Genomic DNA, 14,889 nt, shown 5'->3' with positions numbered 1-14,889 from the left:
GGAAACATGATGGGGTGGAGTACATTTGGGTTTAGGTGAAGTTCATCTTCCAGGTCCACAGGGGTCTGAGAAGTTAAATGCACTACTAAGTGGGCTGTGTGCTGCAGGGCTCCATTGAGCACTGACACCCTTAGCTGGGCTAGTATTTAAGTTCAGGTCACTGGGCCAGAGTTTAAAGTTACGATTAGCTCTCAGAACAGAAGTGGCTGGAGTATCAGGTTTAACACAATGTTCCAGACCAACAGGAGAGTCAAGCTGAAAGACATTTGGGCACAGAGTTAGCTGACCTAACTGAATTCAGGTCAACGTTAAGGGCTTGTCATCATTTCAGTTGAAAAGCAACATTTATGTGTCATCCTGCTGGTGTTGCTAGAATTTCACGTGAGTTAGTCTGAACATGTTAAACCAAATTTAATCTGGAGAGTCTGAAGGATCAAGTAGGGTTTATTGAGAGCATGTTTTAGGATTGTGTAGGCCATTAGAACGAGGAAAACTACTGAGGAAAAAATCAAATGGAGCTAAGGTTGGATATGGGCAATCAGGGCCTGAGTTTAGGGCTAAGTGCTCTCATTATGGTTCATGTTTGGTACCAGAGGGGCTGAAGAACTTTGTGAAAGTCTGTCCTGCAAATGATGCATTGCTCTTTTTTCTAAGGGAGAGAGAGAGAATCTTCATAGGGAAAAGCCTAGCAGACAGAGGAAGCAGGTGAAAGAGGAAAATGAGACATGCAGTACTTATCAAGACTTTGAGACCACAAGAGAACGGTTTAGAAGTCTATACACATATGCAGGTCTGTTTTCCCCAATCTTTAACCTTCCTTCCATCCTTCTGGTCTCCCTGTGAGACTCCCTTCCCCCAACTCCCACAGTCCTCTGTGTCTTCATGTCATACAGACATTCCTTTCTTTCTATTTCTCTTCATCCTTCCCAGTCACAGCATTAAGCAGAGGCAGCAAGAGAAGAGAAAAACACGGGAAACAGCTTTACCATTTTTTTTTCATCTTCTGACCAAACGAACAGCAAGAGCCACAACTACCAGCACCACCGCAATAAAAATGGATGTGTTGCAGCACAGTAGTTTTGCTAGCCTAGAGAGAGCAGTAAGTGAAGGCTGCAGAGGTTTAACCACAAGCCTTCGTGGAGGAATCGAAGCATTTGAGGACCGCCAGCAGCCAGTGAGGCGGCCGTGCCCGCGGGCTCTCCGGCCGGCCGGGCACCGCTGACCCCACCGAACCCTGTCTCCTGGCACTTGCTGTTCGCAGCAAACCGGCCTCGAAGGGCACCGGGCCTCCCCGAGGGGCACTTCTGATGCCGCCCCTTTGCCTGGCGGCCCCGAGGCCCGGCTGCCGCCGCACGGGGGGCATCCAGCTGTTGCCAACAGCTGTGTGTCACTTTCGGCTGCGCCGCGGCCGAGCGCGGGGTCCGCCCCGCCGCCGTCCCCGCCCCTGCGAGGAGGAGGAGGAGGAGGAACCGAGAGTGCCCGACCCGGTGGCTTTTAGGGGGAGGCCACTCAGTTGTTAGAGGCCAGGCCCTGCACTCCTCTTGCAGCTGCTGCTTCTGCTCGTTTCCAGCGCTACAGCCGCCAGGCTGGCTGCTGCCCGGCCTCCCCTCCTCCTTCTGCCGGTACCTACCTCAAAACCGCCCGAGGCTGCGAGGCTCCGCTCTTGAAGGAGGAGGAAGCTGGGTCTGCAAAGGCAGAAGGGAATTGCATTGTAGCTGGGTGGCGGGGGGAAAACGGGGGGCGGGGGAAGAGAGAAGGAAAAAAAAAATAAAAAGGCAAAAAAGAGCGGGGCTGAGTCTGGAAGCGGGTCTCGCCGCCCAGGACCCGCACGCCCCGGCGGCCACGCGTGGGTGCAGATCGCGGCGCGGCGCGCAGGGCCGGGCGGAAGATGCACACGACGCAGAAGGACACCACTTACACCAAGATCTTCGTCGGGGGCTTGCCCTACCACACCACCGACTCCAGCCTGCGCAAGTACTTCGAGGTCTTTGGGGACATCGAGGAGGCGGTGGTCATCACCGACCGGCAGACGGGCAAGTCCCGGGGATACGGCTTTGTAAGTGCCGGGGCGCGGGGCAGGTGGGCGGCTGCGGGGGGGCATCGCGGGCAAACTTCCGCGGGGGCCGCTCTGAGAGCTCGGGGGCCGGGAGGGGCTTCTTGCTTTTCTCTCTCTCTCTCTCTTTTTTTTTTTTTTTTTTTTTTTTTTTCTCTCTCTTTTTATTTTTCTCTCTCCCCGCTGGGGAGTTTGGATAGAGGCGGGGGGTGGGTGGGGGGGGGTGGATTACTGAAAAAGGAGATTGAGGGGGGGGGGAATTGCCCAATTCCTCGCACGCCGCCGGCGCGCCTGTTGCTCGCTGATACGGCCGCTGCGGGGTTTATCTGCCGCCGGCGGAGCTCGGCCCGCGCCCTCCGCCCTGCGCCCGGCGCCCTGCGCCCCGCTCCGCTCGACGGGCGGACCGGCACCGGCACCGGCACCGGGGTCCGGCCGGGGGGCCCTCGGCGCCGCCCGCGGGTACGGCCGGGTCGCTGCTATGGGCGGGAGGCTTCTCCTTCCCTGCGGAAAGGGATCTAATGCGCGGCATCGCCCGTTAAGGTCACCATGGCTGACAGAGCTGCTGCTGAAAGGGCTTGTAAGGACCCCAACCCCATCATCGATGGCAGGAAAGCCAACGTGAACCTGGCGTACCTGGGTGCCAAGCCGCGGATAATGCAGCCAGGTGAGGAAGCAGCCCCGAATGGCTTTTCTCTACGTACCTCAGGTTTCTGAAGAGAGTAAAACTTCAAAAGAAGGTAGTGCTGCCCTCCACCTCCTTGAAGTACACGCACAGTTGGGCGTGCTTTGGTTTTGATTTTTAAATGCAGCATGTAGTAACTCTCTGGTTAATTTGCACATGTGCCTGATTTAAAAAACAAAAGTGATCAGAGATAAAATATCTGGAGTTCCCCAGGAAGACTTCCACAGCTCAAACACTTCATTGGTTATTCCTGCTGCTGGGAATGTGGTGGCGCTGACCATTTACAGTATCGTTGCAGGGTAAGATCGGCCCAGGAGTGAATCGCTTCCAATGTGTGCGGTCTTATTAATACAAACAATATCTCAATGCAAACTTCTCAAGCAGATGGGAGCTATTATGCAGATTTTAAAATGGAATGGCTCTTCCTAAGACCACATCTGAGACAGTGTGATGTCCTAGCCACTTCCCAGACTGCTGCTTTGCAGGAAGAGTGAGAGGAGCGTGGAGTGTGTGCACATTTGTGCTCTAAAGGAACTCATATACCCTGATGAACACTTGTGCTGGTAATAAAGTGCCCATCAAGGAAAGACAGGGTTTATGCTAGGGTGTTTGGAGAACAGAAATGAAGTTGGGATTTGACCCCCTGTGCCAAGTCCTCATGAGTAGGGATGACTTAAATTTTAAGTCTGTAGAAGTTACACAAATACACTCATGAATGGAAAGTACCATCCAGTCAGATGCTAAAGTTAGGGATCCAAATGGAGCACCAGGTCAAATGTGAACGAAAACCCTGTGCTTGCTTAAAAAGTGTCATTTTCCTAAACATCTGTAGGAAAGTGTGTGCTTTACTGGTTTAAGTTCTCTCTGTGTATGTATGGACTGATACATTTTGCTTGCTTTCAGATGTTGTTGCTGCAGGCTGTTAGTGAAGGCTCTTATTCTGCATTTTGTGTGTGTGTGTGTGTGTGTACAGCATAAATAAGTGGCCAAAAAAACCGCCATACATAGAATGTGATGTGTTTTTGTTGGTAGGTTTTGCCTTTGGTGTCCAGCAGCTTCATCCAGCTCTCATACAGAGGCCTTTCGGGTAAGTCTCAATGGGACCTCAAACAGGGGAGGAAAAAAAAATCTTTTTTTAAAAAAAAAATAAAAGGAAAGAAAAAGTATGATTGTTGAAGGCCTCTTGCAGTAGCATCCTTAAAGCTGGCCAGCAATGCTGAAGCTCTCAGATTTATAAATGTATACCCATAAATGCGCTCACCTTGTCGGTCATGTTCTAAATGCCGCAGCTGAGTCAAGTTGTGTGGGACGTGGCCCTTCCGACTAAGCAGTCCAGTCCCACATGACCCTATGATAAAACAAGGAGGTATGACTTGATGCAAGATTGCTGTGCCCCATTTCTCTTTTTTTCAGCTTGACTCAATGTTATTTATCTCTTTCTAATCTGACAGGGATCGTTTACAGTTAAGATAACTGATCAGAAGGATATGATGATAAGAGGTGGAATAGTTCTGTTTGGAATTAAACTCTGTAACCAGTAGACTCAAACACAAACAAGCTAAAATGGTGATTAACGATGCATGTATGTTTTTTCATATAGTCAATAGACCTCCGTGTGCTTTTTTTTTTATTTATTACAGTAATGAAGTGGTGTTGATAGCTAAACTGTGTGCTTTTATTTAATTGAAAGAGCTGTAGTGAAAGTTTTTTGGGGGGGGGTCTTTTTTAATTCTGGTTTTGTTGTTGAGGAGTGACTTTGCCATGGGGAGCAAAGGGCCTTTTTTTCCTTGCTTTCAAGCTGTAGCCTGTGAGTTTTTTAACCATATTTTGTAGTGAGTGCTAAATTGTGTGACTTCTTGATTTTTGAGTAAATCAACATACTGCTTGCATGTTCACAATTTTTTGGGGGTTTGTTCTTGGGAAGGGTGTGGAGCTCTTTATTAACTATGTGCGTCCATTTGGGCTTTCTAATTTGAGGGGATATTTTCTTCAATTTGTCTTTAATATGCAGTGCATTTCTCCTGAATTTGAGTATAAACTATTCCTAAGTGGATCTAACTCTTGCTTTTTATAGGCATATCATTAGGAGGTGAAGTCTGCTTAAAGCTTTCCATAGTGCCACTTCACTAATGCACACTGACTGAGAAACTCATTGCGAAATAATGCATTTTGCTAATTAATGCATAAGCTAACAATAAAGTAGGGAAAATGTGTCACAAATGTATTTTGTTTATTTGATTAGAATAGCTTTAGAATATCGTACTTATCTGTAATTAAGCAACAATAGCTTCTCAGTAATTTGATTTGTCAGAATGGGGGGAAACAGTTCCTATCCTTAAAACCACAAGAAAAAGTTTTTCTTAGAAACATCATGTAATTTTAAAAGAGCATGTTGATTCTTCTCAGAGTGAGGAGGCTGTAAAAAACTTCCTGTCTTTTTTTCTTTTTTTCCACCTTGTTATGATTATCCTCTACTGTATTTTGCTTGCTTCTTTGAAGTGTGAGATGACAGTGTGTATGCAGGGATCAGTTTTTGATGCCTGCACTAAGGTAGGCAGGAGGTAGAACACCTTGTCTTCAGAGCTGTTAAAACACTTGTTGCAAAGGGAACTACTGAATCGTGCAGGGATCAGCTGTGGAGAGACTGAATATTTGCTGAGCACAACAGAAAAGGAGGACCTGTGGCAGTCCCTTGCTTAAAGAACTGTATAAATGTAGGAGTCTTTCTTGCTTTCCTTATCCAAAGCCAACAATAGATGACATAAACCATGTTTAGGTCGGGAAAATCCTTCCAGCAAGCTCAATAAGGTTGGATTTCTAATGCATTGCACATAAATCTGAAGGAATGTTGCACGCAGAGTCATGTGTATATGAAATTGGTAATTTTTCATCCTTGACTGTTGCATTTCTTTTACTATGTGTAAACAACAGATATTACTAATCCTTCTTCCTCCCCAAAATTTCCAGTGACCTGTACCTTTATCTAAAATATGTAGTTCAGATTAAGGAGAACAGCATTCATTAGGATGAATGAACATATTCATTCACTTTATTGACAGTAACAGGGGATGTTTCAGTGCTTATTTAAATCTCCATTTGTTGAAGAGTTCAGTTTTGCTGTGTGGATTGCACTGAAATACATGGTCATTCTAAAGCCTTTGTTCTTCTGTGCAGTAGCACTTTGGAAGTACACTTCCCTAATACGCTGTGTGGAACAGGCTGTAGTGGTGATTGACTACCAATACTCAGCTAATCCATACACAAAAGCTTCAAATGTTTTGTGGTTGAGTTTAGGGGCTTTTTCCTAACAGTGCAAATTAGTGAGGTACTGCCATATTTTGGCATGGGTCAGCTATGTTTTAGAATCACAGAATCATAGAATGGTCTGGGTTGGAAAGGGCCTTTAAAGATCTTGTTGTTCCTACCCCAGCCATGGACAAGGCCATGTTGCTCAGAGTTCCCTCCAGCCTGGCCTTGAACACTTTTAGAGACGTGGCATCCACAACATAAGGTCTCACATCTATCAAATAATAAACTTAAAATAATTTGATTTTGTTACATGACTTTTACTGAGAAGATGCAGAAGTTCAGTATTCTGACTTAAGTACAACACTGTTGTGGTGGAGGGAAAGAGAAACTAGATTAGCTTCAACATGATACATTTAAAATGCAGGGAATTTTTCTTATTCAGTAGTGTAGAATAACATTTCTTTCAGCTTTTTACATTCAGCATCTCTCTTTCTGTTGGTGTGTTTCATAGAAAGCTGTTTGATCACAGGACTGGTTATTTACACAGCTTTGTTTTCAGGATTGTTTATTAAAATACTGTCTCTGAATTCAACAGGAATTTATGGAGGGGGAAAATGACTTTGCTTCCCAAGATAGATTTTTTTTCTTTTGCTTATGTAATTTTTACTTTAATATTGGTGGGAAAATTAGGGGTTATTCAGAGGTATTGGTGTAGGACGTAACTGGTGTGGAGATCTTTTTCTTTATTTTCTGTCTAAAACCTGTACTTTGATCAAACTGAAAGCATACCCACTGTTTTCAGTAAGACCAGAGTTAAACCCAAAGTTATTAAGCCCATTATCAATTGGTTAGCTGATACGACATGCTTGATATCTTTTAAAAGTTAGGCAAATCTGCCTTTCTTAAGAGAGAAGAAAATGCCCCCTCTTGAGTTTGTGATCAAAAGACCTGTATAATACTAGACTACAGATAGTCTGAAAAGAGGGAATGAAGCTGGAACAGTCAGAAGTTAGCCTGCTGTTATGTCCTCTTAGTGGTTATCAGATAAAAGGAAACATAGGAAGGGTCTTGTATGTTTAATGTTTATGTAACCTATTTCTGTTAAAAAGAGAGCTTTTCATTGGTGAAAATTGACTCTTTAATTATGCTTACAAAAGCAAATGATGCCATGCAAGGGCCGAAGCAAAACATTTTGTTTAAAGTTAAATATCTACTTTTGTGAGAATGTAATGCTGAGAGTTAAAGATGCACTACTCCTCCTGAATTTCTATATGCCACAGCTCTGCATCAGTCTGAAAAGTCTTCTTTCTTTTGAAATTATCATTCACTTTATTGTTGCCTATAGGATTATTTTTGAGGTCTTTAGTTAAACATAAATCTTCTGTTATAACAACAAAGAAAGTCTTAAGGCACGTGGCAGGGATGTAGGTCATTGAATTCTGAGTATCTCAAAGCTACAGTTATTGCTAAAGTTAAATATGGCTTCTATTTTCCTTTATTGCAAAAGCATAACAGTAAATACACATTCCAAAATAAAAACTACTGCCAGGAAAGAGAGCTTAAATCCTGTGCATTTCTCACCCTATTACTCTGAAAAGTAAAGCAGCAGCTTTTATTTAAAATTAAGGATACTAGGAATTTCTAGTGTAACTGGGAATTGCTTTTTCAGCTTTTGACCTGGCAGAGCATGAAAAGCAGTTGGGTTCTGAACGGCTGACATCTTCATGTCCTGGCCTCTGCAGTAGGTAGAAATTTACTTTGGCCATATAAAGCCATTTTACTTGACTGAAAACAGTTGTAGCATGACAGATGATCAAAAATAGCCCCACTGCAGCTTATGCTGTCAATCATCATGTGTTAAATGGCATGGTGGAGAGGAGCCTGCACAGGGTTTATGTTTATTGTAGGGTAAGATGTGGCAAACAGATAATGTTTCATAACTTCACCACCTGTTAGCTTTTTGGCTTAAATAAACCAAGTCACAAGAGCTTAAGTAGAAGCACATGTATCTTTCTGTCTTGTTCAAGGATATGGCTGAGTGTCCAAATGTCTTCAGAAAATCTTAGTAACATCGGTTCAAGACAACGCAAGCAGCCTGATAAGCTTGCTTACTGTTTCTTCTGTTAGAATTACTCTCTTCTATAAGTGCTTAATGTAAAGATTCATTTGATGTGGTGTTAAGTAGACTCTTCATGATGCAAAGGAGGCTGTCTGTGACTTCAAATTTTTATACCTCCTTCCTTAAGTGCTTAAGAAATACGATGTTATGTTTATTAGAACTATACTTGGTTGGTGACCAGTACAAAATGCTTGCTTATGCTCATCCATGTGGAGGGCTCAGGTAATGATGTGTATTTAAATGCACAGAGCCAGCTTAAGTATGCTTCAAATGCACTTCTGGCTAATCACTTCATAAATTAGGTGAGTGTTAAAAACCCAACTTATGGTTTCGTTTTATGTTTTCTTCCCTTCCCAATCCCTCCCTATTTGTCATTCTTTTTTTTTTTTTTCCTTTTTTTTTTTTTTTCCCTTTTCATTTCTCCTTCCCTCAATAGGAAATGAATTTCACTGACATGTTGGGTTTTTATGATTGTGGTGTTCATGTCTTAAACATGGCAACTGAACATTTCTCTCTGCTAATACTCTTATTCAAGCAACTGAGCTCTTTTTTTCTGAAAAAGGAAACTAAGCTGTTTTAAAGTCTATCACTTATTTTAAACTATGTTTCACTATGATTCTAGTTGACAGTGTCCCTTCTGATTGCAAATGTTTCCTTGTTGACCATTTAAGTACATATTAAAGCTATTTTAAAAATGAAACAAAAAACCCCCAACAAAGCCCTTCCATAAAATCTTGAATCTGGAGAATAGAGGACACTTTTTACCACTACAATTTTCATCTGTGCTTAAAGTGTGTTCAAAGGTTGGTGCAGTCTTTAGAGGTGTCTCTAAAGGTAAAGAAAGTTCAGTATGAAATTGTAGTGAAACTGCACAAAAAGTTTTTCACGCATTTTCACTGGATGGGAAGGAGTTGCATGTATGAAGGACTTCTCTTTGGAAATCCAGATGCGAGACAGGGTTATGAATGTAAAATGAGAATTATACAGAGCACTTTTTTTAAATCATATTATATGATAGAATCCAACCATGAGATTAACATGTATGTACGCTCCTGTGCTAAGACAATGATATGACCAGTTTTTAAAACTAAAGGGCTAAGTAAACAAGCCAAGAAGGCAAATTACGTGACTTGGACAAGATGGGAAAGTGTTCAATTATCTATTCAGAATGCTTATTTCTTAAACTGTAAAATTGTGGTTTTTTTTCTGCTTTTGTTAAGCACCAGATCTATTTAGACTTGATCTTATGCCCACCTTCCAAAAAACTCTATGCTGTATGTCTTGCATAGAAATAAAGCTGGCACAAAACAGGACATCAGTGACCTGATAATCAAACAGGTTTGACCCTTGTGTCCTTATGAACTTTTATAAAAGTGTGATGCACATGTACTTAGGAGTCACTGTTATGGATTTTAATAGCATCTATGTAGCTTCCCCTCAATGGCCTCTTGTGACGGAGTGAGCTGCACTATCGTTCGTTTGGAAAGTGTGATTCTTGCTGTGTTTACCACACTTGTGAACTCTATTTAAACTCCTTTGTCGCCTGTGTTGGTTTTTTTCTTATTTTTAATAAGGGTGACTGAGGTTGCAGAGAAATTAATGTGTGCTGAGTCTGCATAGCAACTTAAGTAGGGTTGCCACAATATGCTCTTAACACGCCTCCCTGGGAAGACTTGACATAAAGTCAGGGTTCAACCATTTTGCTGCCTTATTGGCTGTTGTCAAACTCGTTATAGTGATGCTGTCAAACTGCTCAGTTACTAATAATAAAAGCATTGCAGGAAGTAATTTTACTAGGAGTCGAGTAGTTGAGAGAGAGAAGAGGGGTAATAAAAATGACTTACAGGTGATTTGAAAAACAAGTACTGCAATTTTCCAGATGGAACAATCAAGCTTAGTCCTTCAGCGTTGTCTAAAACAGACATCAGTAATGCTGGTCCTTCTAAAGATCTGAATGGCACTAAAGGTATCCTCAAGGAACAGATGAACACGCTGATTTAACTCAGCTACAACGCTGTGCTTTGGAGCGATGCATCTCTTTGGGCCAGTGAACTGATAATTAGTCCACTGAGTCAAGTTATTGTGGCAACCCTATGCACATAACAACAACTAAATTGAGTTTGTTTTAGTTCGGAGTATGGATATGACGCTTAGGCTCTGACTCACGTACCAACTCTAACTCCCTCTCCCATCTTTCAACAGGATACCCGCTCACTATGTCTATCCACAGGCTTTCGTGCAGCCCGGAGTGGTAATTCCCCACGTGCAGCCCGCAGCAGCCGCTGCTTCCACCACACCTTACATCGACTACACCGGAGCGGCGTACGCGCAGTACTCGGCGGCGGCGGCGGCCGCCTATGAGCAGTACCCGTACGCCGCCTCTCCGGCCGCTGCCGCCGGCTACGTGGCAGCCGGGGGCTACGGCTACGCCGTGCAGCAGCCCCTCACCGCAGCAGCGCCCGGCACGGCCGCGGCGGCCGCGGCGGCTTTTGGCCAGTACCAGCCCCAACAGCTGCAGACAGACCGCATGCAATAGCAGATGGACTCCCGAAGGAAGCTCGCGCTCTCTCTTCCTCTCCTCAGCCTTCCAGCATAAGTAGTTAACAGACACAACCCGTAGTAACTAAGGAGCTTTAAGGAAAGCGATGCTATTGCGAAACTAAAGATTTTTATTCCGCTGTCTTCATACAGTATGCATCCAAATCGTGTTGTTAGAGGGGAAGGGTAGTGCGGTATGTCTAGTTTCAAGTATCAAGCCAGAAGAAAATGGGGGGAAAAAATACTGTACTGTCATGAAAGAGTGGCAGGAGTAGCAATGGGACTTCATATTCTCAAACAAACAAAGAAGAACCAAAAAAAAAAAAAAAAAAAGCAAAGATGTACTTTCTACAGTATCAGGGAAGCAAAACTGCCTTTTATAAGTAAGAAAATGGTATCTGAAAAGTTTGAACCAGGGAAAAAAACTTGAGTCAGCAATATGTAACGTTTATCCATTTTAAGAGGAAACCAGCTTAAAGCACTGATTGTCCTTTCTAGCTTTCAGAAGTTGTCTTCGTGAGACAGGACCTTGTCACTGTCTCACTGATGGGCACCGAACAACCCAAGGAAGATGGCCGGCTAGTAAGATGGCGGACAGGCACCAAAGTTATTTTCTTCTCTGTCCTCTGGATGAGTGGAACTATGGAGCAAGTGATGTGGAAGTAAGGGGTGCAACAGCTGTAGAGACAATCAATAACACAGACAGTTCTGGACAGAACACATCACTCGTGCTCATGTGATGAGCTTGTCACATCCTAATCCCTCGCCCCATCCCGTTTCACTTTTGGGAAACTTTAACTGCTGGTGTCAGCTATTCTGATTCTAAAATAGGATCAGCCCTTTACTACGACAGCCTTCTCTTTCTATTTATTGCATCTATTAGTAACTTGTGAATAAAGGCAGGAAGAAGCCTAATGAATTAAAACCTTTTCAGAACTGTTTTAAGGGAATCTTCTTTTCTGAAACCATTTGTACAATTTTAATATCTATTTCAGGATTATATTTAAAATATTTATTAGCAAACATACAGTACACAAGGCAACTTTTTGTTACCAAGACTGCAGTTCTTGAAGGGTTAATGGTATGTGATTTATACTGTGCCTTAATTGTTATGCTATTTAAAAAAAAAATATTTATTTTGAAAATTCTACTATGCTGCGCTCTAAAGAAAGCGACTTTAGATGTGACACTGTAAAATTATGTATTCATCTCATGGTATAAATTATTTAGTAGTCTTAGATGTAGCATATTAAATATTAACCTAATTAACTAAGGATGTTGACTTGGATTTATTTAAATTCAGTATGTGCACTGTATGAGGGTACTCTTAAATTAACACTTTCTTAGGTTTTTACATAAAATATTGCTAGTCCGTTCTTTTTCCCTCTACTAGGTATTCATGTAGACCTCTCAGAAACATTAGTGCCGTTTTCTCACTCATCTGTATGTAGACTGACTATTTTTCCCTTTGCTAGAAAATGCTGCTTTACATTGTCCTGTGAAACTACAATACTTGCAATTTTTATTCTTGACCGAAATGGAATTTAATATTTTACACTGTATTGGATTTTTTATACTTGAACAATTTCATACAAGGGAAGACAGGATAGCATTTTTATGGACTTTATCCAATGTCACTGGATTTATTTGAAGTATTCTGAATACTAGCCAGTGTTACAATGTAGACATGACTCTCCTGTGCATATTATTTATTCAGTATGTATATTGCTTTACAACATTTCAGATCTCTTAATCTATTCACTCGTATTAAAACAATAAAAAAATGTTGTCTCATCCTGCCTAGTGTTGTTCTTGCCCAAATTGTCTTTAGTTCTTGTTTAGTTAAAACTAGAGGGACAACCTTTTATACAGTTTTCCTGGTCCGTGGAGTGAATAGCAGCATATACAGTGACTTCAAATACACAGATTGATGTGTATTACACTGAGGGAATTCTGTTGAGGAGATGGAAAACCATTCTGAGGTTTATCATAAAGTAATTCAGAATGGAAGAGACTTTGGGAAGTGTGAGGTCCCCTACATCTTTGTCCAGCCAGGTCGTAAAAAATCCCCATGCGGAGACTGCACAACCCATCTGGGTAATCTATTCCACCACCTAATTATTCCCGTTGTGTCATTTTTTCTTTCTTCTATCTAACCAGCACCTACCCTGCTTGTTACAGCCTTAGTCTCTCACTCTTTGGCAGAAAGCCCAGCCCTATCTTCTCAGTAACCTTCTCGTAGGAACTGGAAAATTGCTGTTCTCTTCCATAGGCTGAACAAATCCCAGTGCCGAACCCTCTCCTCACAATTCTCATGCTTCAACCTCCAGCCATCCTGCTGACCCTTCACTGGAGTCGTTCAAGTCTGCCAGCAGCTGTCATGCACTGGGAGCCTCTAGAGTGGACCCATTCTGCCAGCTGTGGTCTAATGAGTGCTGAGTAAAACAGAATAATCAAGCTCCTTGATCTGCCATCTGTGCTCTTGTTGATACAGTCTGATGCACTTTCACTGCTGCCAGAATTTACCACTGACTCCTGTTCAGCCTGCCCCAAGCCTCCCATGTCCTTTTCAGCAAAGCAGCAAACCAAGGCATGGGTTAGTCCAGCTGAGATAAAGAGCACTTTATTTGACCTGAATGAACTTCATGATGTTCCTGTTGGCCTAGTCCTCTGGCAGGTGTATGTTCCTCTGAATGGCAGGCCTGATTTCTAGCTTATCAAGTACACCCTCCATTGAGTATAATCAGTCCCCAGACCTGACAGTACTGCATGCCACCTCTTCCTCCAAGTCATTCATAAAAATATCAGACCAGCCAGACCCCAAAGAAACACCACTGTAACCAGTGGAGACAAAGCATAAGCCCTTTTGACCAATGATTCAGTTAGATTTTTGCCTAACTATCCATTTGAAATCAGACACAAGGATTCTGTGGGAGACTACATGGAAAGCCTTGTTAAACTCGAGGGAGACAGCTTGTCTGCTTTCTGCTCTTTGACAGATGAAGTCACCTCATCACAAGAGACAATTAAGTTGGTCTGGCATGATTTACCCCTGTAAATCCATGCTGGCTGTTCCAAATCACCACATTCTCCCTCACGTACCTGGAAATTTCTGCTGAGATGGCTTGTTCCATGATTGTTCAGTATTTCCCTAGATTGTCCTGCATGCCCTTTTTCTGAAGATGGGTGCATCATCTGCTTTTCTCCAGTCATAGAAGACCTCCCCAATCTCCATGACCTTTCTGTGATGATAGTAAGCACCCTCAGAATGACAACACCCTTGGGTGCAGCCCATCAGGTTTCATGGGTTTATGTGGACTGAGCTTCCTCAAGAGATTCCTGAATCAATCTCCTTCCACACCTGTCAGGTTTTTTTTTGGTCCTTGAACCCTTCCTACAAGCAAAGTGATGTTAATAAAAACCTAAAGGTCGGGACACCTTTTTTGCATATAGTAATCAAACTGGGAAGCAGTGAAGTAGCTGCTCAAATCCAGTTGATGATGGATTTGTAATCTTTACTACTACTTAACATTTCAGTGTCAGTCCAAGCCACTAATGACCAAAAGGAGTTGCTACTTGATGTCTGAAAGAAGGCTATGTGAAATGCATGGCAGTCTTAGCCAGTTCTTTGAGGAATGGGGGGATGTCCATACAATCTTCATGCTGAAATTCATCGCTGCAGCTGTCATTCTTACTGTGCCTGCAGCAGAAGCACAGACTCGACTGAAGAATTTGATCTGCTCTTTCATCCACAAAAAGGGTCAAAAAAAGAGAGTAGTGAAATTGAAGTGATTGAAAAGATTTTTCCTGGTCTTCGGGTCACATTTCATTTCACCATGGATGATTAATCCAGAACTAGAACACTCACTAACATCCTGGCCTGATGCTGTCATGGTTCTTCACGAGTACTTCAAGCCTGGCTGCTGAGAAGTGTTGCTGAACTGCCTTTTGCAATCTGACCTTAAGATCTGTGACCTTGCAGAGGACACTGTAGTGCTCTTTTTGCTAAGCATGCAAACACCCATCAGGCAGGTGAGTAGAAAACAATAAATGCCATTTTCTACTCTGTTCTTCTATTTCCTTACCTTGGTCTTGCTCCAAGGAGCTTGCCTAGAAGACATGGCATCAAATAAGAATCAAAACCAGAAGTCCCTCTGAGAGAAAGGCGGAGCACACTGATGGCACACTAACCTTCTCTTTGATACAGGATGAAGAAAGCATCCTTTCCCTTCTGATGCATGGCCCTGA

At 42.9% G+C, this 14,889-nt stretch overlaps 2 protein-coding genes across 4 annotated transcripts in view; one reads left to right on the top strand and one right to left on the bottom strand.

The window, feature by feature from the left end:
• Positions 1–14,889, bottom strand: part of ATXN1 (ataxin 1) — a 474,819-nt gene that overhangs the window by 359,688 nt on the left and 100,242 nt on the right. Inside the window, exons 1-2 of one of the 2 annotated variants that reach the window (XM_086841778.1) lie at positions 1,919–1,945; positions 1,631–1,685 (exon numbers count right to left, since the gene is read on the bottom strand). The exons of the other annotated variant lie outside the window; for it this stretch is intronic. The gene's annotated coding sequence lies outside the window, so the exon portion shown is untranslated. Of the gene's footprint in view, positions 1–1,630; positions 1,686–1,918; positions 1,946–14,889 lie in introns of those variants that run through there. 2 annotated transcript variants of the gene reach the window in all.
• RBM24 (RNA binding motif protein 24) lies at positions 1,669–12,435 on the top strand. 2 transcript variants are annotated; one of them, XM_086841919.1, is made up of 5 exons: positions 1,669–2,056; positions 2,594–2,717; positions 3,768–3,822; positions 9,393–9,441; positions 10,306–10,606. In XM_086841919.1, exons 1-5 carry the CDS (start codon positions 1,889–1,891, stop codon positions 10,462–10,464), a joined length of 555 nt encoding a protein of 184 aa, XP_086698045.1. In that variant the 5' UTR covers positions 1,669–1,888; the 3' UTR covers positions 10,465–10,606. The 2 variants fall into 2 exon arrangements, with proteins under 2 accessions (XP_086698045.1, XP_086698040.1); XM_086841914.1 differs by lacking the exon at positions 9,393–9,441 and having other exon boundaries at positions 10,306–12,435.

Source organism: Cyanistes caeruleus, chromosome 1 (genome assembly GCF_971803275.1).
Source record: "Cyanistes caeruleus chromosome 1, bCyaCae1.hap1.1, whole genome shotgun sequence".
In the NCBI taxonomy this organism is placed as follows: Eukaryota; Metazoa; Chordata; class Aves; order Passeriformes; family Paridae; genus Cyanistes; species Cyanistes caeruleus.
This window is presented reverse-complemented; position numbering and strand designations above follow the sequence as displayed.

Coding starts and splice junctions, on each gene's coding strand:
- RBM24 (XM_086841914.1), top strand. CDS start 1,889: ATGCACACGACGCAGAAGGACACCACTTACACCAAGATCTTCGTCGGG. Junction 2,057..2,593: donor AGTCCCGGGGATACGGCTTT/GTAAGTGCCGGG, acceptor TCGCCCGTTAAG/GTCACCATGGCTGACAGAGC. Junction 3,823..10,305: donor CTCATACAGAGGCCTTTCGG/GTAAGTCTCAAT, acceptor ATCTTTCAACAG/GATACCCGCTCACTATGTCT.